General features: G+C 36.9%; 1 protein-coding gene and 1 long non-coding RNA gene across 2 annotated transcripts; both read right to left on the bottom strand.

The window, feature by feature from the left end:
* Positions 1-7,685: 7,685 nt before the first annotated feature.
* On the bottom strand, positions 7,686-13,367 carry hpxa (hemopexin a). The gene is made up of 9 exons (XM_038297443.1): positions 13,330-13,367; positions 13,161-13,238; positions 12,932-13,086; positions 12,593-12,746; positions 12,256-12,468; positions 11,240-11,335; positions 10,864-10,991; positions 10,636-10,783; positions 7,686-8,237 (listed from the first exon to the last, which is right to left on the bottom strand). Exons 2-9 carry the CDS (start codon positions 13,207-13,209, stop codon positions 8,008-8,010), a joined length of 1,173 nt encoding a protein of 390 aa, XP_038153371.1. The 5' UTR covers positions 13,210-13,238; positions 13,330-13,367; the 3' UTR covers positions 7,686-8,007.
* Positions 13,368-18,976: 5,609 nt separating this feature from the next.
* LOC119791375 lies at positions 18,977-22,848 on the bottom strand. The gene is made up of 3 exons (XR_005281843.1): positions 22,801-22,848; positions 20,538-20,633; positions 18,977-19,013 (listed from the first exon to the last, which is right to left on the bottom strand). It is a non-coding gene; the product is annotated as an uncharacterized LOC119791375 (long non-coding RNA).
* Between the last annotated feature and the right edge of the window lie 4,361 nt (positions 22,849-27,209).

Raw genomic sequence — 27,209 nt, forward strand, 5'->3', positions numbered from 1 at the left:
CTTTGTGGACTGAAGGACGAATGGAAGAAGTCTATATAAAGCTGAACCAGAGATTTCTTTGCTTTAATGCGATGGTGCTGGACTGCTTCTGAGTTAAAAACCGACTATAAGAAACTGCCATAATTCTTTCTGTGCATTCTACACATTCACACATGAGAATAAGCACATCAAATGTCCACCTTAAGTGCAAAACATTTTTTTTCTTCATACAATTTCAGCTTTACCTTTCAAGAGATACAATTACACCAAATATTGTAATAAACCTTTATCACTCTAAATATTTTAGCTTCTTTATTCCTGGTCTAGAAAGCAAACTTTCTAGACCAGGAATAAAGAAAACAGTCAAGCTAAAATATTTAGGACCGATTTAAGCCTTTATCGGTCCTTAATATTTTAACTAGACTGTTTTCTATATTCCTGGTCTAGAAAGTTTGCTTATTTTGCGGTTTCTCGCAGTTGTTTAGTGAAATATGTCACTTGATGTTTGTAGCCCTGGCTTGTTTACTTTAAAAAAGAACAAAAAAAGTGTGCAACAAAAAACGGTTACGTTGGTATGACTATAAATTTTAATTTGTATCTTTGCATCAGGTAGATTAATCCATTGTTTGTTTATTTTGTATGTATTCCATTTTGTTTCATTTGTGTCAACCATTCAACCATTACTGAAATGTGTTCATGGCTGAAGAAAAATTATACTGTGTTGGGATCTGGAGGTCTGTCCACTTTTCTCCACCAGAGGGCGTTCTAGGTCTCCTGGAGCTGGAGCTGACTGCACCACCTGCGACTCGTTTGCTCACCAGGAGACCAGTACTTAAGGAGGCGGAGAGCTACACCAGAGTGTTTTGCCAGTTATGGTTAGCAAGCCTGAGCCAACCTGCCTGTCTGAATCTCTGACTCCCAGAAAACCTGAACTTAATCTGTTTTGTCCTCTCTGCTTCCCAGGTTGAACCTGCCTGAAACCTGAAACCTTGAAGAGTTTCTCTGTTGGAAATCTGTCAGTCAGATCTCTGAAGAACCCTGGAGAATCAAACCTGTCAAAGACCTGCCTACCCGCTCTCTGAAGAATCTGAAAGGGAAACTCAAACCTGTTGTCTGCAAACTCTCAAACCAAGCTCTGCCTCCGCCAAGCCCTCAGCCTGCCGACAGCCTCTGGTCCCTCCTGGTTCCCCCTCTCTGCCGCTCAGCTTAAACTCCAGATTAGGTACAGACCTGCACTCTCTCACCCTGCAAATTACCTGGACTTCAGCTAACCACTCTGTCCCCCTCTGCAGTGAACCCAGTCGAGACCAGTCCTGGATCTGATAATCCCTTGGATCAGTTCTTTATTCAACTGTGTTGTTCAATAAATCTTTGAACTTTTTCTCCTGTTTCCGTGTGTTCTGCATGTGGGTTAGGAACCTGAAACTAAACATGACATACTGGGATACTGCATCCGCTTTTGGCATTTACTTATTCATATTTAGTTACTGTAACACAATTCCGTAAAAGTTTAAAAAACAATCCACTGGACTTGGTTTCCAAGATTTTAAGACATTCGCTTCCCCTCCAGGAAGCTTTCTCAATTCAAATGTCTGGATCCGCAGTGAGTTTGAGTCTTTATATAGACAAGGCCTTGTATTGCTTGGAAACATGCAAATTGAAACCGACGAACACAATTGTTTTATGTCCTACCCTGCTAACATGAAACAATGGTGGTAAAGTAACTAAATATGATTAAGAAAATGCCAAAAACGGATGCATTATTTGTTTCAGTGTACTTTAATTCTTATGTGCTCCCCATGTAACTAAGATATAGAATCTTGTTTATAGGACTAAAAGAAAACATCCTGTATTATATTCTGGACTTACTTTTATTCAGATATAACATTCACCTAATTTTCTTTTTTTTTTTCCAAGGGGAAAATATTTATGAAATGTCGTATTTCTACTTATTATTGACTCCGAATTTTAAGATATTTTAAATGGTAAAGATAAATTTAACTTTTTACTAGTGATCTGGTAACAGTTCAGGTTGGTTAGTTTTACTATTTTGTTGCTATTTAAATCTTCTAAATAAAAATACTTTTGGGAATCCATTGGTTTAAAAGGCCGGGTGCATATTTATTTTATTTAGGAAAATATGCATTTGCACATCCTTTTTAAACTTCAAAATATCAATGAAAGCAACTCCTGGGCTAGACTTTTCTTTGTTTTTTTAGTGATCCTCAAATAGGATAAATGACCAGTCCTGAGGGTTGGATGTCTCAGTAGTTGACTGTGGCATCACATAAAGCCTGATGAAGGCCCACACTGTTTCTGTGACCATTGTCATTGGAGCAGGCAGTGAGCTGAACTAAAGGGTTGTGTGATCCAATGAAGCCTGCTGTCATCAGAGACTTCAGTCCCACTCATGAAGCTGACCTCATCCCATTGCCTCATTTTAGAGCAGCATGATGGACACTCCAGGTCAGCCATCCCAGACTTTGGTAAAAGTTAGGAGGGTTAGATGGAAACATGACAAATACTGGTATATTAACCTAATCCAGCTTTTTTAGAATGAATTTAGAAGTTTTCAGGAAGCTTCGGGTTTACTAATATCAATACTATATATTTGATAAATGTTTTGTATGGTAAAAAATGGTAAAAGTTCAGCCAATTGAAGGTTCTCTGATAATTTAAATCTGAAAAACTCACACGAAGAGAAAAGATAATTAGGAGAAATGTATTGATACAATTACCTATTCTTTGGCGCTCAGACCTTGGCAGGAAACACAGCTCTTAATTTCGATAGATATGCATGACCAGGAGCAAAGAATAGGGTTGTGTCCCCCCAGGCCTGAAACTATGCTGAGCTTTATGGGCAGATCCAGTGGACTGCGTGAGCTGATACTAGAGCTTTACTAAGGGACCTGGAAGATGGAAGTCCAGTTGGATAACACAGGTTGAGAGAACCTGTCCATGATGAGCAAGCATGAAGAGACAGTGGAGAGGAAAAACACCCCGTTGGAAAGAAACCTCTGGCAGAACCAGGCTCAGCATGGCGTTCTTCTGCCGGACCGGTTGAGATGAGACAGGGAACGCAGTAAGAGTCCAGGAGGAATGAAACTAATGAAGCTTTAGCTACGATGGTGGAGGAACTGAACTGGTGTCATCTGAATGAAGTCACACAGCGCACACCGCCTGCGCACAGGAGCAGACAGGTGCATATCGGAGGCCTTTTAAGATGAACTTTGGATGCCGATTGGCTTTCGTGGAGGCGTGGTTCTAAGCTGATTGGCTGTGTTGCAGGTGGATATAGGAGAGCAATGAGTTTCTTTAGTTGAACTTCCGCCTAGGGTCCATTACTTCCCATCTTCCTTCCTTCCTTCCTTCCTTCCTTCCTTCCTTCCTTCCTTCCTTCCTTCCTTCCTTCCTTCCTTCCTTCCTTCCTTCCTTCCTTCCTTCCTTCCTTCCTTCCTTCCTTCCTTCCTTCCTTCCTTCCTTCCTTCCTTCCTTCCTTCAGAGCTGTAGAAAACTGAGTGCAAAGAACTATATCACTTTTAAAAGAACATTGTAAAGTATTCATACAGTAATGTAATATTATGAAGTCCCCTGGCAGATAGAGGAGGTTGGTTAATGAAGTGGAACTCTTGTACCCTCTACTGGTAAAGCGCCTTAGATTGTATTTTACCATTTTGCAAATATCACAGTAGGCTATAAAAACCACATGCAATCACTAATTTAAATTACAAATGAATAACAAGGGTTACAAGACCACCATTTAAAGGTTTTATATCCCTAATAACATAAACTGATTTATGTGACTAAATGAAAACTTATGGCATACTCAACCAAATGTTTATAAATATTCAAAGCTCATCTTTTATACTTTTACTTTCCGGTTGGTGCAACAAAGCACTATTTTCAAACACCACCTACTACAGGCTTTGTTTTCTTATGTATTTGAAATTTCATTTTGTATAAACTCTGTGTATACAAAATGACAATAAAATTTGTCTAAGTCTAATTTGTATTTGCGTTGAGATCAAAGAGGAATATATTTCAACTTGATTGCTTTGGTGCACAAATTTGGCTTGGAAAGCTGGTTCTAATCCGAAATATGTGAGCTGACTTCTCCACAAATCATTTCCAAGCTTTAATTTCCTGGAACAATGACCCAAACTGCTATAGCTTGCCACTGTCTACCCTAGCTGCTCAGTCAAATACTGACAATAATTCAACTTTAATCCAAAACTACTGATAACTATGGCAGACTTAGGTTTAGCAATCTTTTTAGCTTAAAATATGTTTCTTCTAACCTAAAAGAATCTTAACATCTTGGAATTTATAGTTTCAATTTAAATAAAGAATCTGAGTTTAAAATTGGGGTGATGACAAGGAACCCTTCCAAACTCAGTGTGAGCCTGTCACCCAAAGCAAACTTACAGGTTGAGTTAATGTCATGAAGATGAAATTCTCCCTGCTGATAATTACAGAGGGTTTAAATTGTTTTCAAAGAGCCATTTTAAAAATATGTTCTTTTTTGTTATTTCAGAGTTGCTTTAAAGGAGAATTCCGGTTTTTAACACTTTTAGCCCATTTTCTGTAGTGTCCAGGATGAAATCGAATGATCGACACCAAAATTTTGACAATTGGTCCTGTCTCTGCTTTTTGGCTCATTTAGAATCCACCCCTGGCTGCTTCAGAATGGCTTCCATAATGCATGTCCGATAATGTCCTTAAAACAACCTTAAACGTTCTTTTTTTAAAATATGCTACTCACCGGGTCGTCAGCGCTATTCAATGACGTTCCAAAAAAAGTTTCGTAAAGAAAAAACGTTCCTGTAGTGTTTTATTTAGCATTTTGTAAATCCCATTGAGTTCTGTTGGAATAGTCAATATTCCCCTGCCACCGGAAACGGAAATGGGGCCTGTTTACACAGTTGTAGTCTTTTCGCTTCACTCTGTGTACTCCGACGTCGAGGTGCTAACGTCTCTGTTAAACACTTTAAAAAACTCTGAAAATGGAATACGAAAGGTGGATTCTTGATTCTCGACGTCGGAGTACACAGAGTGAAGCGAAAAGACTACAACTGTGTAAACAGGCCCCATTTCCGTTTCCGGTGGCAGCGGAATATTGACTATTCCAACAGAACTCAATGGGATTTACAAAATGCTAAATAAAACACTACAGGAACGTTTTTTCTTTACGAAACTTTTTTTGGAACGTCATTGAATAGCGCTGACGACCCGGTGAGTAGCATATTTTAAAAAAAGAACGTTTAAGGTTGTTTTAAGGACATTATCGGACATGCTCTATGGAAGCCATTCTGAAGCAGCCAGGGGTGGATTCTAAATGAGCCAAAAAGCAGAGACAGGACCAATTGTCAAAATTTTGGTGTCGATCATTCGATTTCATCCTGGACACTACAGAAAATGGGCTAAAAGTGTTAAAAACCGGAATTCTCCTTTAATTCTATTAAAATGTTGTCTTTTCAAAGATACATTTGTGCACCCAAACATTCTTGAAGGGTAATTTTATCGACAGTTCATCTCAATCCAAATTAAGTCTAGACTTTGACTAGACCAGGGGTCTTCAACATTTTCCAAGCCAAGGACCCTGCGAGGGATTTGAACAAACCAGCCAGAAAGCCACTGAAATCTTTCAAAAAAAGTCTTAAGTTATTCCAAAAAATGTGTTCAAAAAATGATACAGTAAGCTGGGCCCAAACACAGAGGTCAACAAAACAGAATTCAATTCAGGCTTTAAACATAAAGAACTCAAGCACAAACTGACCTAACAAACAAGACATGATGGAAACTTAAATAGTGGCTGATCAGACCACTGTTGACACACAAGTGGGATAACTGACTATCAAACTAACAAAAAAATAAACATAATTAAACAGATAAATACTGGCCAGACACTAAGCACTTTTTAAATTTGACTAATTAACAAAATTACCCAAACTAAGAATATTTAAACAAATGATAAACAAATTTCCCTTCCCATTACAAAAGGTTTGACTCGCTGATTAGCCTGCAATAACCATTTGAGGAAAGCTGGAGCTCCTTGTAGCCCTCCACCAGCAGATCCAAATAGAACTGGCAACTCAAAGAAAAAAGAAATTAATCAATTGCATCTTGACATAAAAACAACCTGACAAATATAGTTCACTAAATGTGTGCACTGCAAAAAGCTAACTTAAATTCAGACTAATGAAAATGAAATGTGCAACTCATTTTGAAAATGAAAAATGTAAAATTGACCACACAGCTTCAGAGTGTGACAGCAGGCTGTCACAGACCCCCAAACTGATGGTAAGATGGAGCGGGGACCCCCTAATTATACATATAATAGGAAATTGTGTAATATCAAACTGGTCCTATAGTCACTCTATTACAGATGGAGTCATGTAACAAAAGTAATTTCTCCCTGGGATAATTAAAGTATTTCTGATTCCTGATTGATGGGACAGGTGTTGTGAATGAAACGGTGCCCAGCTTGAAAGAGCTCCTGTGTGTGGCTGAATGTGAGCATTGATGACTGAAAGACATCTTCTGCCTCCATTTATCTGTTTACTACAGTCTGTTGAATTCATGGTAATGTGGATTTAAAGACATTTCAATTAGTGGAAAAAATTGCAGAGGGGAATAAAAAATAAAAAAAAGTCTTATCAACAAGAAACATTTGTGACCACCATGCAGTACCTGTATGGACACCTTAGGGGTGGCTGACCCCCTGTTGAAGACCTCCAGACTAGAGCAGTGTGTCTGTCAGCTCATTGCACTTCTACCAAATTTCAGTGTGGAAACCATGAAAAGGATCCTTGTCATCTGTTTTCTATCTGTCTTTTCTCCTCCTAACCACTCATGAGTCAGCAGGGATGCCATCGATCCTATGCAGGACTTCAGAACCTGTGGGACCTTCTCAAATTGACTTCCCCTTCATTGACCTCCACTAGTTTGTCCCCTCTGCTGCTCCTCAGACCCCACCAGCCAAGGAAAAGAAGAATGATTGAAGTGAGCTTTGAATTTACTCACTTTCTCTCTGATCATTTATTTCTAATTGGTTTTCATCTTGTAACCCTAACCATGGGTTGTTTATTCTTACCCTCCTATTTCTAAATCATAGAAGGTGATTTAAAAATTAATAAAAGCTGTTCTGGAATCTTTCATGTCCTACTGGATAAGCTCTTTGCACAGTCTTGTATTAATGTGGATTCGCCAGCATGATCTGGGATGGTTCCTGTTCTATACGTTTCTTTTTAATTGATATTTTCAATGTAGCTGGCGAGACTTTAACATTAAAACAAAGACTTTGCATCTTGTTTTTTCTCTGGTTTGGAACTGGGCATCATGTGTTGCTTTTTTAGACCTTAAAGCCTAATTCCTGCTCAAAGGTAGGTCCTTTCTTAGCAAGTTAGAGACCTAGCAACCGTAAGAGCAGATCATTTAAGTGTTTCTTATATATTCTGTACATCTATAGGCTTTATAGTGACATACAAAATACAAAAATCTAAATTAACAACTTTTTTCATGTTCGGGACAGATTTGAATATAAACCTTTAAAGGATTTTCTTTTAGAGTTAGTGCTGTGTGTCTGTCAGTCTTTTGTCTTTATCTCTTTTTAAGATATAGATCAAATCATGTTTTCTGCAAACTTTACTATAAATGTCTGACCGAACAAATGCTTGGAGCCTGAATGCTCAAAACCAGACACTTTTATGATGATTGCCACGTCTCTTTATTCACCACAACACTGCAGAAAATGAAACACAGAAAAACATGTATCACCACTGAACTCCTTGGAAGCACTCTTTGCACTGATGGCCACAGGGTGAAAAATAGAATCCCTTCTAAAAGAAAAGAGAAATGTTGAGTTTTATTTTTGAGGTAAGTTGCAGAAGGTAAACAAGTTGCAGGAAACACTGTGTGATCTGTCAGAGCATGAGAACAGAAGTCGCCACTCAGATGTTTGTGTAGCTTGTTTTTCCATGTTCCACTGTGTTATATGTGAATCTGTTCAGTCCATTCTGAGAAAGTTATTTAGTGATCACAGCCAAACAGCTCCAGGGATACCCTATGCTGCTCAGGCAGGATCTTGGAGGCAGCCATCAACATGACGCTCCCAAAGTGGTAGAAATGGTTTCCACTGATCGCCGTAACTCCATGTGGACCGCACATAGCAGCATCCACCCTGTTGAGGACAGAGATGGAACGCGGGTTTGTGGGAACGCGGGGGTTAGCGCTCATGTCTACGTCATAGATGTGTTGACCTGGAAGGCAGCAGGGAGGGAGACACAAGAGAGGATGTCATTTATATGGTACACTCCAAGAGTTTTCCTGTGTACTCTTACAATGTCAAAAACGTGTGAGTTTAAGTATTTAACATTTCTGAATAAAAAAAAGACTGGAAAGAGTAGCTATAGATTTGCAGACTGTATTCCCTATTTATCTTTTTTTTCTCTCTCCTTCATAATGTATATTTCATTTCAAAGATGCATTATCAAAGTGTAGAAACTGACATATCAAATCTATAAATATGTATCATGGGGTGGATTATTCATGAGGTTAGGATTTAAAGAGCAATGGATTCCTTTCAAATTTCATATGTTTTTTTTAATATGTAATGTTTTGTTTTTGTTGACTCTTTATCAAGATTTATTTTCATTATTTTCTTTCATTATATTTTTTCTTGACATGTTAGACTTTCAATTTGGACTTATTTTCTCTTTTCTGTCTTTCCAGTATCAGTCCAATGGTTCATTCCTTTTCCTTCTTGTAAGTTTCCATTCCTTGCTTCCTCACTTCCTTCCTGGCCTAACTGCAGTATTTAATTTGATCATGTCCTTTTTACCTATATTTTTCAATACTTTATTCCTCCCTTGTTTTCTGTCTTCATCCTTAAGTTGACTTTGTCTTTAGTTCTTTGCTATTTCTTCCTTCCATTTTGTCCCTCCTTCAACCATTCAGCATTTTCAATGCGGCTGAGCAGTGGGTAGCACTGCTGCCTTGCAGCAAGAAGGTTGTGGGTTCAATTCCTTTCTCCATGGGGTTTGCATCTTTTCCCTGACCTTGTGTGGGTTCTCTCTGGGTACTCAGGCTTCCTCCCATAGTCCAAAAACAGGACTGTTAGGTTAATTGGCCTCTAAATTCTCCTTAGGTGTGAAGGATTGTGTGTGAATGGTTTTTTGTCTCCGTGTTGCCCTGCGATGGACAGGCGATCTGTCCAGGGTGTATCCCGCCTCTTGAGATAGGCACCAGCACCCCTCATGACCCCACTTGGGATAAAGCATGCCAGAAAATGGATGGATGGATTTTTTTAATCCTTACTTTCTTACTTCTATGCTGCTTTCATACTTAAAGCTGTGAAAGAAATCTACCTTGGTAATGCTGCGTTCACACCGGGGGCAGCTGGCGCGACAGAAGCAGCGAGTTTACATGCAAAGTCAATGGTTGACGCGCGTCAAGGCGCAGCAAAAGGTCCCGCGGCGCGTTTCGAGCAGCAAGCGCAGCGCGTCTGAGCAGCTGAAGCAGCGCGTCGGGCGCGTTTTGGCATCTGACGCGCGTGATGCGCCACAAACGCGTTGCTGCTCGAGATGGAAAAATTGAATTTTTGCTGCTCGACGCGCCGCGTCAACCAATCAGAGAAGCTGATCTGGGAGCTGGCTGGGAGAGAGACACAGCGCTGATGACATAGACCGCTCTGATTACTCCTCTTAAACAGTTTATTAACGCATAATTAACTTAAAATATATACATCTGCCGGCAGAATATGTTCGCTTTTATTATTGTGGTGCCTGCAGATCGGATTATTTAGATGAAAAACACCTACCAGCCGCCGCGGTAAACCGCGAAGAGGCGACCCGCCAGAGGCTGCTGATGAATGGATTCCTTCTGTCGGCGCACCGCCGGTATGTGGGGGTCTGAGCGGCTCCGACAGAAATAATATTGGGAGGCAGGATCGTAATCTGGATGAACTGACTGCACTGATGAAGTTTTCAGGTGTATTTTCTCACTTAAAAACATATTAAAACTACTTTATTCCCACTGATCACAGCAAATATAGCTGCAAGGCAGAGAAAGGATAGTGAAGCTCCGCCCAACGCGCGTCAGACACACTTTTGGACCGCGCAGGCAGAGCAGCAAAGCTGCTTCAGCCGCGCGTCAGAACTAACTGGTACAAGCAGCAAAAATGAAGCAGCAGACGCGATTTTGCTGCTTTTGCTGCCCCCGGTGTGAACGCAGCATTAGTATGAACCAGGTGAACTGTTGTGTTTTATGGTTTAATTTTAGGGTAAAATACTAACATCTGTTGAAAATGTAGTTTGAAAGAATAATATTCTAATGTTTTGAAATCTCAAATACAATATAGCGGAAATTTAAAATGTAATCTTTTGTTATCTAATGATAATTTCAAGGCAAAAAAAAAATAATTAAACCAAACAAAACCAAACTACATATTACTCTTCCAAATGTTCTCAAGTATAAGTATAGAAAGATTTATTAGTAAGCTAAAGGGCTTCTCTTGTTTGTGTTATTCTAAAGATGAGCTAAAGCTGTCAAAGCTCAGGAAGGAACTCTAACAAATTTTTGTGTTTTGAAATCTGTATTATATACATTCAACCTTCTGTACCGTCAGTTCTTGCATTCAGCTTTTCATGGTGGTCTTACCTTTGATGATGTGAGCGATGTGATGGTCTTGGCAAACAAAAGCAGCATCAATGGGGCCCTCAATTCCCAGCTCCTCTTTCACAGGTTTGGGATAACCCTCCAGGTGTGTGTGTGGCTCACCAACTTTGTAAACGAACAAATGGTCATCCTGGGAAGAACAGAGAGTTAGTTTTCCATTTTCCGTGAACTAACAAGGACAGCTTTGGTTTATTTCAAGGAACAATTTACCTTAATCATATAGAGATGATTCTGATAGGAGAAAACTGCATCGACATCGCTGTGCAGCTCTTTGAAGGCGCTTTCAATTGTGTCAGATTTCAGTGTGTCGTTGCTGTCTTTGCTAATAAAATGGTGGCCTGGAAAATCAAACCAGGTTAAACAACTGTCAGCTGGTTTTTGTTTCTTAATTTTAATTTGGAAGCATGTAAATTCCATGTAAATGAACGTTATAAACCTTAGATTCTATATTTCATAATTTATAAAAACATGGAGGCAACAGTGCATTGGCATCTTTGACAACATTTTTCACATTTTTCTGATATGAAGACACTAAACATAATGTAAAAACTAAAATATATACATAAATATGGACGTCATATGTCACCTCTGAATGCATAAATATTTCCCTCATCATCAGATGTGATGGCATCCAGGTGAACACGGCTGCAGCGCTCTCTCTCCAGATGGTCACTGTCATCACCTGAAAATGGAAAATAATATATTACAACTTTGTCTTTACTTAATTTTAACAAATGATTTACTAGAACTGGCATCCTTTAAATAGTTCCTCAAAACCAAAAATTGCCCAAATTAGGATTTTCCTGGACTATTTTGAGGATTTTGCTCAGGTGCCAATTTTTGCAAATTTATGTATTAGCAAAATCTGATGTTTTTTTTTTTCTTCCATATCTTTTCCCTGCTTTAACTCTGTTTTATTTTCCTATATTTTAATCATGTAAAGCACTTTGCATTGTCTTTGTACTGAATTGTCTTTGTACAAATAAATTTGCCTTGCCTTGCCTTTAGCTAATTTTTGATTGGATTGAAACAAGTGACACTGATTGTTGAATCATTAACTGACCAGGAATTGTAAACTTTTGATGCATATCTTGAATTTAATTTTCATTATTTAACCTGCTCTTAAATGACTATAATCAATCTACCAGAAAGCATGTTAATGTCTGGTCGACTCTTAATAGAGTAATGAATTAGCCTTACATTACTAATGTCATCAATGCAGACAATCTAGTGAAAAAAGACTACAATTTGTATCTATGCATAAACTTGCTCTTATGCAAATAAGAAATATATTTAGAGCACTTTGCTGCCATCTAGTGACCAGTAATGGCAAATTATTTAAAATTTCTCAAATATGGACTGCATGTCTCATATACACATATATTTCATTTGCAAGTATATTTAAGTGAATATTTTTTTGTATTTAGGGTTTCTTTGATGGACATTAATTAATTGGTTGCGTGCATAGTTTATCCTTTATTGTAACTGTAAATAAATGTAGACGTTAATTAATTTGTTGCGTGCATAATTTATCCTTTCTTGTAACTGTAAATAAATGTAGGTGGTAAAGAGCACCACTGCTGGGATCTGATCTGCACTTACTGAACTTGGAGCACCTCATGAAGTAGTCGCGGGCCTCTTTAGGGTATCTGCCATGCACCTCGCCGGTCTTTGGGTCAAACTTGGAGAACTTGTGTCCATGGAAGCAGTAGTAGTGCTCCATGAAGCGAAAAGCCGATGTGCAGTTTGGCATGGAGTGGAACTCCTTCTTGTCCACAGCTTTGGTTTTTACATTGTAGTGGTAGATGTCATCTTCTGTAAACAAACAAACAACAAAACAAGATCATATGAAAAGAGCCTGATGCTAAAATGTGTCTTTTCTTCTTATTCAGAGATGTTATCAGATTAGACTCAGATTTGGCCACATCTGGACACTGACGCTTGAAGAAGATCACAGAGTCTTCATCGCAGTCCGGCTTGGGACACTCTACAGCAGCATCAAGGTGGTCTGGGATTCCAGGAAAGACCTCGGAGATATCCTTAGGGTAGCCTTCATTAATTTTGTGTTGGTAGTAGCAGAACACCTTTGTGTCCTGCATCAGATTGAACTCACTATTACTACACAGATCATCAAACAAACCTGCAAAGAATTTGCTGTAAAATAGGAACCTCAAGATGTCTGTTTTTTAGCGCTATGGGTTTTGGAACTTTGTTTTAATGTCTAATTGTCTTTTTGGTACAAAACCGAGAAGACTGGTGGATTTTTCCAACACCATACCAGGAAGAAAAAGATGCGATCATGGTGGGTGGGTTCATCCTCATAGTGCATGCGGAAAGCAGCATCAACATGGCCCAGATGGTGGTCATCCAACTCTGCGAAAGACCCATTTGACAGCTCTGCTTTGCCATGGAAACCCTTAAACAGGTGGTCGCCTGACGGGAAACACAAGCATTATAGAAAACTGACCTTTTCTACAAACGGAAAAATAATTTACCAATACATTCACCTTTGAAAAAGTAGGGGATTCCCTCCTCGTTCACAGTGACAGCATCCATTTCAAGGCCTTTGCAGCGGTCAAGGACAGCTGTAGAATATGGTGATAAAAGGAGGAACTTACTCTGGGGATATAAAGACTATTTTCATATTTGTCAAAATTATAGTTCTTGTTAACCTACCATCATGGTGTTGATGTTCATGATGGTCATGATCTGCGTGATGACTGAAATAAAAAGTCCATAACTGTCTTACTATACATTAAGTTGAAATTCAAAAATCAACAGTTTCTTAACAGCTCATTGTTTGTTGTAGTGAATTCTATCACAATATTTCTATGCCCTGACTACAGGCTCAACACTGTGTGCAATTTAGCAGTTTGTTGATTTGCAACCAGTAACTTATTACAATAATTTAATTGTTGTAACTGAAGCAATAAATACCAGTATAACCTTCATCTTTATAACATTATTGTTGAACCAGGGGTGACAAACAGCTTGATCCAGCACTATAAACATGACAAATATGCACTTTAAGCTTAGTTTGAGGTTAATTGAAATTGGTTGCATAATAGGAACATAATCAACCTGCAGCTGCATAAAATGTTGAAAACTAAACTCATATTCCAAAATGCCTTATTGTTGTTCATCTAAGTTAAAATCAAGGCTACTTACTCAGCCCATGTCAGAGCAAGGGCCAGACACATGAGCAGAATGTGGGACAGAAGCTTCATGACGACTTGTCCTCTGGTCCAGTAGGTCAGAGAGCTGGGCAAAAGGTACCAAAGCTGCTGCAGCAGCAGCATCTATTTATATTCCTGCAAAGTTGACGTGGGTGGCATCATGATAGGCACCATAGGGAGGGAGGAAAACGCTTTTGCACAGTGTGTCTTTCACAAAGACGCCCACTCACAGTGGGCGTCTTTGTGAATCGTGACCTTTAGATCTTGAACCCAGTTCTTCAGAGATTCAGCAAATTTATAAGGTTTTTTTTGCCTAATGAATGAACTCCAATCAGTGGATCAGTAGATCAAGTCATTTAGATGAATCAGGTTTAAGCACAACCATGGTTGGTTTGCTAGAGATACGCATTCTGAAGAATATACTTTTGGTGTGTCCTTATAAGATGATTGATGGGTCTACATTTTTTTAAATAAATAATATTCTGCATTTAATGCACTTAAATGTATATATATTTTTGATAACAATGTAATGATGGAAAACTTATGTTGAATTCTATAAAAACTATATTGCATAATAAAAAGCATGTCACATGAGTCTAATATCACAACTACATTTATTTTTAACTGTACTTTTCCAGAACCTTCCAGAATGGGACCAAATTGCTGGTGGGAAGAGTTCCAACTCTGGTCCAGCTTTAAGAGATAACTCCCCCCAGATGTCCTCCCAAAATAAATAAAAACTGCTGACAACTGCACTTCAAAACCTTCCCGACAAAGTGTGCTGCAACGATCATATGGTGAACATTAACTTTAAATTGATTCATCATATGTAAAACCTATCTCTGAATTAAATGTGCTCTATTTTCATTTCCTTCATAGCAATTCTGCCTTACAGATTACATAAAATGCTCTTTGTTTACTTAATGTTACTTAAACTTAAGTTTTCCTGTGGTAAATTATTACCGTATGTTTATTAAAAGTAATTTCAATGTATCAAACCACTTCTGCAGCTTCTTAATATGGAAGAAAAAATAGAGGTTTATAAAGGAGATTATTCATAAGTGAAAAGAAGAGAACCTTTAAATATTTCCATTGGATCTGGATACAACAGGAATAATCAAGGAGAAAAGCTTGCAGGATGGATCAGATAGACAACAAAAGATAAATCTGCTCTGACTGAGAGGGAACTACAATTATAAGTACAGATGATTGCTTAAAAGTATACAGGTTAGTGATAGAGATTCATTGAGACTAGCTGGGTCCGTTCAGAACCAGAACCTCTACCTGGAATTGACAGAATAACCACAGAGAGGACAAAAGAGGTGAAGATCACCCTGAATATCAGGATGACAGTAGAGAGAGATCTGATTAAGTTATCCGGACCGCTGCTTGGTTAAAGATGATTCTCGGATGCTGTCGATGGTGGAAAAGCTGCTAATTGTGGCTGATCAGAGGTCTAGAGGTGAAGGTTGTGGAGATACAGTAGATATTGATGCTGGTTTTGGAGACAATGTCAATTTCAGGAGCTTTAGTAGAGTTAATTTTCTTTTCTGCTTTTTTAATTGTCATTACATTGTCATAGCAACTACATACACTCTCTGCATATAAGCCATCCCCTTAGGGAGCAGTGGGCTGCCGTGGTGCGGCGCCCGGGGTAAAGGGTTTTTGCTCAGGGAGCCAGAGTGGCAGTCTGTGGGAGTGGGGTTCAAACTCAGAACCTCAGGATTCCAAGCTCTATGCCCTAAAACTAGGCCGCCACTCCATGATGCAGATGATGATGTACTAAAGATAGAGGTTCGTAGAGGACGCAGGTGTGAAAAAAGACTTTGGAAATGTTAATGATGATATTGCTGCCTAAAAAGATTTGGCCAACTTGGGGGGAACGTTCGTAACAGTGGAGGCAGGCGATGGTGGAGAGCCTGACTGTTAAGATGATGTTGGTGACAATTAGTCTAGAGATGACCATGAGTTTGCTAAAAAAAAACATTGCTCACAAAAAAAATTAGTTAGGTAAAACTACTGTGCCTTACTTTAAGAGGAAAAAAATACAATGTCAAATTTACCAGTGCAAAATTGTACTTATATTAAAGTGAAAAGTACCTCATTGAACCTTCCCTTTAAGTATCATTTACTGTTTATCTTTTATGAACAGAAGAAAGTGCATCTTAAACAGTTTTCTAAAGGGAAAGATAAGCCTGGTCTCAAGCTGTTTATGATTAAAGGAGAACCTTTATGAATGAAAAATATAACATGTCAACATATCAAATAAATCCTTTACCTATGTAAAGTAAATCCACAAATCTTGGTACCTTAAGGCACTTCAGTTAGGAAATTTAAAGATATTTGGTAGATAATCTGTGTTTTTTCATGTGACATACTGAAAATGTCCAATATTCTACGTGCACAACATTATTTATAATGTATATTTGTTGTGTCTATGGATTTTTGCAGCTGATCGTTTCCTCCTTCCCTACATCTATGATGCTCCACTGTGGTTTTCCTCCTCCCCCTCAGAAGCAGGTTTCTTTGATCTCTATCTATCAAAATCAAGGGAAAGGGCGCTTTTAGTTGCACCAATGATACATTTTTGATGAGCAGGATTTTCCACCCTTCCTCATAATTTCTAGTTATTAATTTGAGCTGCTAATCCAGGCACTGATTCAGTGTTGCCGAAAGCTGGTGCCCTAAAACATAATCAATCCCCTCATATTGTTTCTGTATATAGCTCATATCAAAAGATTAACCCTCAACCTTTGTAGGATTCATATAGTTGCCCTTTTTTTGTTTCTCTTTTCAGAACAAACTTGTGTTCCTTGCAGTTAGGAATGTTTTTCTCAGTACCATCTCTATGCTGTTGGTTATATTATTTTCTTTTTAATGATTTAGCAAAAATGATTTAGTGCAGGTTTATGTGACAATGTTCAGGTGGACAAAACCTTTGCAAACAAAGTGAGCTAATGTTGCACAACAGTGCTGCATAGAGGTCTGCACACAGTAATGTTTGGGACATCAACCTTGACTGAGGAAAACAAGAGGCACGTTGTTCACGTACATTTGCCACCGAGTCAAAGGTTCCTCTTGACTGTCCTAAATGCAGACAAGTTAACTTCATATATACCGCACATATATATTTAGCGTACAGGTCTGTATATTTCGCTTAAAATATTAAACTAGACACAAAGTTGCTAGAATAATTTCAGATTCTAGACATATTTTTTTTTTAATTAACTGGCTTGGAAAACATGGTTATTCTGTGAATTTCTTCAAAAAAAAAAAAAAAAAAAAAACTTTTAAGGCACAGTCAGGGCCACAATCAATTGATCTTATGATACAAACCGCCTGTAAGAAGAGACGCTTTGCTTTGCTTTGATAATTGTATCCCTGAGTTCAGACACTGATGTGTGGGAAAGCCCAGTTTCCAGTATTGTTTTAACTCATAAGAAAGGTGTTCCAGTTGGTTAAGCCAAGAATTTTTAAGTTCTTTCTTACTAAAATCTCTCTTGCCTCTACCTTGCACGGTGCACACTCTTGTTTGAGCAGGAATAGACCTACAGTATCCCCCAACTGTTACCACAAAACTAGCGACATGAAATTGTCAAAATGTCCAAATATTCTGAACAATTAATGCTGTATTTCTGTAGAACTAAAGGTTCTTTATTACACTTTGCTCTTGATGTTTGCTACACTGTAAACCCCAACAGGTTCAATGAACTCAAAATATTTGATGAAACTGATTACCTCAAAATATTTAGCTATGTTAAAGAATATATTAAGTTATTTCTACTTAAAATGAGACTTTTGTTAGTGCTCAAAATCTTTGAGGACAAGGATAAAATTAAAAAGAATAATGTGAAAAAAAGATGTTTTAAGTAATTACTACATTAGTTAGACAAGCTCTTTACACTTAAAATCTTTGGTCAAATGAACAACATTAAAACAAATAATTTCAACAAACAAACATTTTAAGTAATTACTACTCTAAACTAGAAAAGTTATTCACACTCATTTATTTTGAGGAAGTTGATTAACTGAAACATAATAATTTCACAAACTAACATTTCAAGTAATCACTACTTACATTTTTGATAAGTTTAATGAACCTGATCATTTTGAAACTAATGTTAAAACTAACAAAATTGACACTGGAAACGGAGTTGATTTTTTTAAGTTATTACCCCTAATAATATCTTCATGTTATCACCATGACTCATTCAGTTTCTCAGACCTAAACATTGTCAATTCAGCCTTTTATATTTTTAAGTTGACTTAACTGTATTTAAACACATTTTATTGCCTGTATATGTTAGTAATTTTTCTCAAAATCAAATATATTTTATTTGTATGATTCAAATAAAAAAATATTCAAAAGACAATTTTACTGCAGATTCCATTTATTTATGAATTCCATTAGAATTCAGAACAATGTCCCCAGCAATGGGGTTAATACAGAAAATAAAATAAATAACAACCACATTTTCAATCAAAATGCTGAATAATTACGGTTTTATTTATTCAGCAAATAAAACCGTAAAAGATCTTTTAGTTCCCAGTGACTTCAAGGCAGACCAAAGCATTTCCGTACGAAACTCTGGGACCTCAAGCCAAACACTGAAATGATCAAGTCAAAAACAATTACAAATCCGCAGGTCTGTTTAAAGCTGCCTTCTGAAACATCGGCTTCTCTGTATCCACAAAAAACGAAAAATTGGCCAACATAATAGGCCGATCCAAAAATAATAGGCCATCAATAATAGGCCAACATAAATAAAAAAGCGAAAACAATAAACAAAGACAAACTGGTTGCTTGAGTATCACCATGCTGGTAGTAACAACGACATCTTTTAAGCAGACTGCTTACTCATCCATCATCAGATCATTTTTAAGGCTAAGCAGTCTTGGAGGTAACCGCTTCAGGTCATCCAAACCCATTACAACTTTCTGAATAAAATTGAATGTATATGTCAATTTCTTTGGATACTGTAGATGTAGTGCATAAATCAAGCCAAAAAGCAAAATGAATGTCTCTGTTAACTGTGCTATAGTATATCACATACCACAATCTCTCCCTCAAGAACTATAGAATGTATTGCAGGACCAAACTTCACAAGGGAGACTGTATCATTCGAGACAGTGAGAACAGCTACAGTTTGTATCCGAGAGGTCTGGCAGGTCAATGTCTTCTGCCTAAAGAACATGACAGTAATTAGTTAATGAGTAGAGCAGTCAATGAAAAACACTACATGTGTATTTAATATGAAATACCAGTGAATGAAAAGTTCAGATAAAATTCCCAAATATGACATTCTTGGAGAATTACTGTAATACAGTATGATTTAATAGCTTTTCTGGTGGCTAGGAAGAGGGTTGTGGTTGTTGTCTTTTGGCAGTAACAGAGGGTTAAATAGAAAAAAAATATATTTATAGAGATACACAAACTAAGAAAAAGAAAGAGTAAAAGAGTACACAGTTGAATCTAGGGCTGCAACTAACGATTATTTTAAAAATCGATGAATCGGCCGATTATTTTTTCGATTAATCAATGAATCGGACAAAAAATATTTTTTATATTAACCTCTTTATTCCAAAATAAACATTTTAGACAGAACAAACAAGCACACAAGTACAGGTTGCTCATTAACTGTACTGGTGCAATATGAAAAATAAATGTTTGTGTTAAAACTACGCAAACTTACATGAGAAATGTAGCTGTACATCCACAAAATAGAGGCTACTTCGTTTCATAAAGTGCAAAAAAAGACAGGCATTTTTGTTTTTAAAGCCCCTAAGGGGTTCAAACAATAGGTCCCCCCATTTCAACAAATGAGTTTTTTTAGACTAGAAGAGTTCTGCCTTTTAAGACAGGAAAGTATAGCAGTTAAAGTTGCTACTTGAGAAAATACTGAACCATAGAGATAAAAATAGCCCTGTGATTCAAATTATAAACTGTATTTGGAATAAAAATGAGAGAACTAGGGGTGCTAAAAAACACATCCTCCAAAGACAGATATTTACATGGGAATGTGGCATATAATTAATTGACATATTACTGATCTTGATGGATTTTATTCTGCTTTGCTTCCATAAATTGCAGGATCTTTACTTTATCTTTGCCAGAAGATTTAAACTTTAAAAGCCCTGCCCTCATAATTTGCAAGTTAATTTATTTATAAAGGCTATTTTAATTATTGTGATCAATTTGCGCCATCAATCCCGGCGCATGCGCGCTTCATTTGCAGTCTGGACGCTGAGGGTAAACATCCTGCGGCTCTGACTGCAGCGCTGAGAGGGACTCCTGCGGGAGAACGGGGTTGAGATGGGGGAGGCGCCTCACGGCAGAGTAGGAACGATACATGCTTTCACGTAAGAGTCTCCAAAAGCCGCCAGTGACACCGTAAAAAGTCGCCAGATTTGTCACTCTTCGCTTTTTTTTTTTAATAGTCGCTGGAGGGGTCTGAAAAGTCGCTAAATATAGTGACAAAGTCGCTGAGTTGGCAACACTGCGCACCTGCAGCGCTGGCTCGCTCTGCCGAAATTTTTTCTTCTGCCCCCGTTTCAGTCAAGTGGCAGTGATGACGGCGGCGGCGGACGACGCATTAATCGCACGACACAACTAATCGATGATAAAATTCGTTGCCAAAGCTTATAAAAGTCGATTTTAATCGATTTTATCGATTCGTTGTTGCAGCCCTAGTTGAATCATAAACTTACATTCCAGGTCTTAAAAAATCCAGCAGCATCTTCACGCAGGAAGATGGGAAGTGCCTGCAGAGCAATTGTGCGTCTGCTGTTAACATCAACGTCTTCCTAGAAGACAGAGGGATTGTGGGTAATGGGAAGACAGAATTGCAGAATAAGCAGAATATTAATCATATGCATATATTAAATAATACTATAGTACAAATTGTCATGAGGTAGGAAATGTTACATACAAGGAGATCATAGGTCCTGAAGATGTTTCTTAGCAATGAGAAGTTTTGCCAGTGCGGGCCGCTTTCTCACGGTACATCGTCATTAGCCATGGCATGTACTTATCAAATGCAGAATAAAATGTACTCTTTAAATTTATATTTGTTATTCCATGGAATTCTGCACAAATCTGAAAATGCAAAAAGAAAATTGGTCACAATGACATTAAGTTATATATTGCTGCAGCATGGCATCACTACCCATAGGTCAAATTATGCTAAAATCGTTGCACTTCCTCACAACTGGGTGTCTGTGTTAGACCACTTCCTGAGAAGTGACTACACTGCTAAATATTATTGGCTGTAGAGCATGTCCGATTTTGATAACGGAAACTGCTACAGGTATCTTTAGTGAGGATAAGTCTGTTTCTTTAAAGCAACATTAAAGCACTTTTATTTGTTTATCCAGCACCTACTTTGCAAATAACAATGTCCACAGATAGGGTAGAGTATGTTACATGATTTTATGAAAGTATGATGTATTGCGACATCGAAGCAAATAATCAAATTAGTAGTTTCTTACGTCTGATGAGTGCCACTAAGATATTCTCATTAGAGAGCAGTAGCCAAACTTAGATATTGTATTTTCATGGCCTAGTTTACCAGACAGGATGTTTACATAAATCTGTTTTAAGGCTTATTTGCACAGATAAGATTTTTTAGGTATGGAGGAACAGCTCTACCGTATATAAAATAAATACATAAATAAATACATGCTCAATAAATAAATAAGCATTCAATTAATTACCCCCCAAAATACAATGAATAAATATGTAGGTAGAAATTAAACTATACAGTGAGACATAAATGTATATATATTAATTAGCTTCTTTATTTTTTCACCTTTTTGTAAACAGTTTTATTTGTTACTTGAATTGACTGTTTAATTTGAGGTCTGCAGAAGTTTTCTCTAAGGGAGACCCTAAAGAAATAAGATGCCTTTTGTAGGGTTTTGTTTTCCCTAGAGATGTCCATAGAATGCAAACTCACAGCCATGTCTCCATGTGTAGAACACTACACAGTACCTTTAATTTGGTTCTAATAACAGCAGATTGTTTATTTATTTGTCTACTAGTAAATACTTTAGTTTTTTTTTTATTATGCTGATCATAAAGCAATGTTTACACTGTGTTATGTCATTGGCTGATCTTTAATAAATATTTCAACCAGTGTATCAGACTCATTTTGAATTGATATTAGGTTGGTACAACGTTAAGTAGCTTCTGATGTAGTTAAGCTACTTTTAACACATTAGTGTAACTTAGCTTGCTATAATTCTTTAGGTGGTAGCTTTGGTGTAGTGAAGCTTAATTTATTGTAGAGTAACTGATAGCTTAGCTCACTACACTGGACAAGTAGCTTGCCCAACACTGCCTATCAGAATCAGACACATTGACAGTGATCATGCTAAGCTAGGCTATTGTCGGCAAGCCTATCATAGGCTCAAGTTATGAAACATTGCTTCGGCGTCTGGCTGGCTATAACTTTCGCGGCCAAAGTAGTAGGCTTAACACCAGAAACGGACGATAAAAGATATTTGGTAGTGCTAAAACCATACGGTTTGTCTGTCCTGTTTTCCACTAAAGTAGCGCAAAAGGCTAGCTGGCTCACAGCTGAGACAACGAACTTTAGTTAACTCGCAAAAACAGCTGATGCCAGTTTGTATCCGAGAGGTCTGGCAGGTCAATGTCTTCTGCCTAAAGAACATGACCGTAATTAGTTAATGAGTAGAGCAGTCAATGAAAAACACTACATGTGTATTTAATATGAAATACCAGTGAATGAAAAGTTCAGGTAAAATTCCCAAATATGACATTCTTGGAGAATTACTGTAATACAGTATGATTTAATAGCTTTTCTAAAGTACATCTAAAGTAGCGCAAAAGGCTAGCTGGCTCACAGCTGAGACAACGAACTTTAGTTAACTCGCAAAAACAGCTGAGGTCTGCCCGCTGGAAGACGACAAACAAATAAATAAACAAAGTACCCTACAAGCGCGTTCTTACCTTTTGTGCAGAGTCACAAGCTACGGTTTGCAGCCTGATGTTGATGATCTCCTCAATGTTGTTGCCTGCCTACATCCGAGTGCACAGCAGTCCTTGCAAACAACTAGTTGTACGATGTCAAATTGTAACAGATTACATTCACCACAATCGATCATAGACTAGTTCTATGGAACCCCGAATGATTCATAATTAAATTAATTAAAAAGTTTATAAAATAAATACCATTTTGATAAATAACACACAAATATATTAAAGAATAAAAATATATATTTCATAATAACATTACCTTGTTTTTATTTCATGACCATATTATATATTTGTTTGTTATTTATCAAAATTGTATTTATTTCATAATTTTTATTTATTTATTTAATTATGAATCATTCGGGGTTCCATATAGTTCATCCACCATTCATTTGGGATATCCGATTTTTTATATTTTTTTTATATTGGTTTGTTAGGTTAATTGCCACGTTGATATGGACCTATCCAATGAACTGGCACGTCATTATTACGTCAGACGTAAATTCAATCCACTCTTGAAAGGAATGAGTTTGGGGGTCAGTTCTACTCATATACTAAGAGTTAATCTTGTCAAAATAATCAATAACTGGGTAACCAGTTGAGTGAACTTAAAACATTTGTGGTGCCTGAACAATATGGCAGCTTTGAGTACAGCTCTGCAATTGTATTGAGTTTATAGCACTGTTGGGGAATACAGTGTACCAACTTCAGGTCTCCTGGGAATAGACTGAACTGTAGGATAACCAGGCAGGCTGGCATGAGTGAATCCAGCAATTAGGCAGTAAGACATAATGGATGTAATGGATAAAAGCAAACTTTACTTGTGTGCACCAATCTGTTTTTTTGTGTTAATTTGCTTTGTGTTAACCAATCAGGGATTGAATGTGCTTGTTGTTGGTAGGAAGAGCAAAGTTGGGAACAAACCTCTTTCAGTTAGAAACTCAAAGGAGTAGGATTCCTCCTTTGTTGCAGGAAGCAGCAGCAGAGTTGGTCTATGTACCGACCAAACTGGAAGCAGATCCAGTGGAAACAGAAACAAACAAAACAAGAGGAACCAGCCCATATAAAGCCTGGTTGGTTATTAGTTGCTTTGATCATTTTGGTAACATGGTAAAATAGAAAACCATTTATTTGTTCTTTAATATAGTAGTTTTAGTATAAACAAAATGTAGAATGCATAATTTTTGTACATAAACAAAAGTGGGACCATTTCTTTGTAAACCGACTGAAGCAGGTTTGACATTGGTTGGAATGGTTACTGCATTAAGATGCTAAGTTGACAAGCTGTGTTTAGTTTAGTTTTAGCCCTAATTCTGTAGCTGTTCCATATTTCTGCGCTTTCAGAAAAATCTCCCCTGTTCCTTATCCTTGCTCTCAATTCAGCTGCCATCCATTTAGATATTTTACTCAGCTGGTTTCCACATCATAAAAACACCTCTCAGTTTTTTGCTGTCTATTTTCACTTGTTACAGGTCGTTTTATTGTTGCTCTTTTCCTTGTTTCCATTGTGTAAGTTTCTTTATTAAAACCTTTACTACATAAATTCATTCCCATTTGACAGGTATCAGATTGGATCAGCAAAAACTGGATTGTTGCATTTCTGTTGTTTAGCCTTATTCACACAGGTTGATATAGGTCGCAGTTGAAAGGACAGTTGATGATAACTGTGGGCTGTTTGATTGATGTGCAGTCTTAAAAAAAAGCACATTTATTCTTGGATTGAGGAGGTAAAAGAGACATTTTGTCAATGGAACTAGACAATTTATATTTAAAATAAGAAAACACAATTGATTATTAAATCAAATAATAAACTTAAATTGATTATTATGATTATTGATTATTATTGATATTATTATGATTATTGATTATTAGTACTGTCAGTGCATATTATCTAATTATCTTATTTTAAGAGTAAAAATATGCATTCAACTGGCAAACTATCTAATTTACCTGCTCAAATTAAGGGTAAATAGTTTAAGAAATTAGTGTTTTTTCGCAGTGTGACTGAATGTAGTGTAAAGTGCTTTGAAATCTCCTGACTTGAAAAAGTGCTATATAAGTACAGGCCATTTATCAACGTCTTGTGGGTACAGGACTGACTGAAACACCTGACTTGAAATACTTAGAGCTTGATCAAAATGTTTCTTTTGTTTTTTTTTGTTTTTTTCTGAAACAGGGGCAGTCATCACAGTGTGAGAGTAAATAGGTCAGAGTAAACTTAGATGTGCAGGTTTACACAGAGACACATTGCTTAAAAAAAGCATTTTGGCCTCACTCTTCTTTAACACTGTCAGTAAAAAAAACAAAAAGTTTATTTATGTGTCTTTCCGTTGCTGAAAAACAGTTTGGCAATAACATTGCCAAAGTAAGGGACATAGTTCAAAAGGGTTCATGTTGTCAGGGAACTGGGTTTTTGATCAAGAGCCAAATACTTAGAGGATAAAGTGGGTATTACAGGTCAAAATTCTCTGATTAAAGTAATAATTCTAACTTTGCTTGTATAGATTTATTTAATGGCTCGTATCCTCCTCACTATAGACCAGCTTTCAATTGCAGTTTGTGTTTAAACTAGAGATTAATAAGTAAAAAGTGCATCAATAAAGCAACAGTGGCCTGTAAATGCTACTACCATCCACTAGAGGGAACTGCTGTTTACAGATTCATCTAAATAATAATAGAAACAAAGGTTTATTCAAAACAAATCAAATTCATTTACCTACTTTAAGGAAAAAAAAAAAGAACAAAACTGCAGTAGGAGAGTCCAAAGCATTCTTTGCCAAATTAATAAATGTTATCATATGTTTATAAACTCCAGACTGAATTATTGGAACATTCAAGAATATTATTTTGTTTTATATGTTCAATTAATCCTATGATCACATAATATAATCTTATAATATATATATATGTATGTTGTAGGTAGTGTTAAGTTCGCTTTGATAAAAAAAACTTGCTGATTTATGTGAAAAGGCTTTTAATGCACAAAGATTTAATTATTGTTTTCAGATACTTTTTTGGGGGGGGGGGTTAAGTCTTTACCTGGTTTTTAGTATCTTTTTTAGTTATTTGCATTATAGGCTCAATAGGACATAAGAAAATTCACACATCCTCATATCTGCAGTCATTTGGAAAAAATAGTTAATATCCCAATCAACACATTAATAGATGAAGCTAACTTATTTCACTAGGGTTTAACATGAAATAAATCAAGAAGGGTTCTTAGTTACTGTTTACCTAAATTCCTTAGTTTCCTCAAACAATTCTAGATAAATGTTGGACCATTATTCTGCCAAACATTTCATGCGCAGTTGCTATCTAGTCAGTTCTTTTACTGAAGTTGAATTCTGGACTTTGTCTGGGCCATTGCAATGCTTTCTTTTTCATTTCCTGCCATTTTGTTGTAGATGTATTCTGTATTTTGGATTATTGTGCCTGTTTGTTTGTGCTGCAAACAAACAGGCAGAAGCTGTGTGACATCTTAAGGTTCACTCTAGTTCGACTCGAGCCCAGCAGGGTTAAGCATTTAAAATGAAAAAAAGGGGCCGTATTTTAAGCCTCACCATTGTAGTTTTATTTATTTAAAATCCTTTAAATATGTTTTTTTGTTGGTAAAATGATACATTGTTTTATATAGATTAATATTTTAAATAATTAATTATTTAAAACATTTTTTATACATTATGACAACTTTGGGTCACACGAAAAATGGGCATTTGTCCACTGTGCAAGAAATATTGTAAAAAAAAATCCCACAAAAACAGAACAAAGACACACATGAGGAAATAAGTATCGTGTTTATCGTGACTCTCAGAAAGACCACATGAATGCCATTTCAAGGAAGCCTTTCCAAAAGGGGAACTTCAAAAATTAATTGAACTTTTAATTGAGCAGCATAAAAATTGGAGGTGGAGAACTAGACACTCTGAAAAACTGAGATGTCTGTTCCCTGGTATCCTATCAAGGGTCATTTACAAGGGTGGGGAGAAAAGGATGGGTCAAAGTTGGCACTCTTCCTTTTCAATTTGTAAAGTCAAAACCAAATTCTAGGTATCAGTTATCCAAATCCCTAGTTTGCCTGAGCATTTCATCTAAATAACCATTTTAATTACTTAAGCATTTTCTAGATACTTTCTTAGAAAAAAAAGGGCATCTTTAGATAAAAATTTAAATAGATCCAACAGATGCCCACAATACTTTTCTTTAGTGCATTTGTTCACCAATCATACTATCATGGTTGAAGGTCAAACAGAAAAGTCAGTTATGACATTATTCCTGCCAATGTGAATCCTTAATTCAATCTGGGTATTTTAAGCTACGAAAAGACATGAAAAAATAAAATAAAAACTCAAATAGCCATTAGTTTTTCTGCCTCAGATAATTCTTTT

The sequence above is a fragment of the Cyprinodon tularosa genome, unplaced genomic scaffold (genome assembly GCF_016077235.1).
Source record: "Cyprinodon tularosa strain WSP-4 unplaced genomic scaffold, ASM1607723v1 ctg388, whole genome shotgun sequence".
NCBI classification, from domain to species: Eukaryota; Metazoa; Chordata; class Actinopteri; order Cyprinodontiformes; family Cyprinodontidae; genus Cyprinodon; species Cyprinodon tularosa.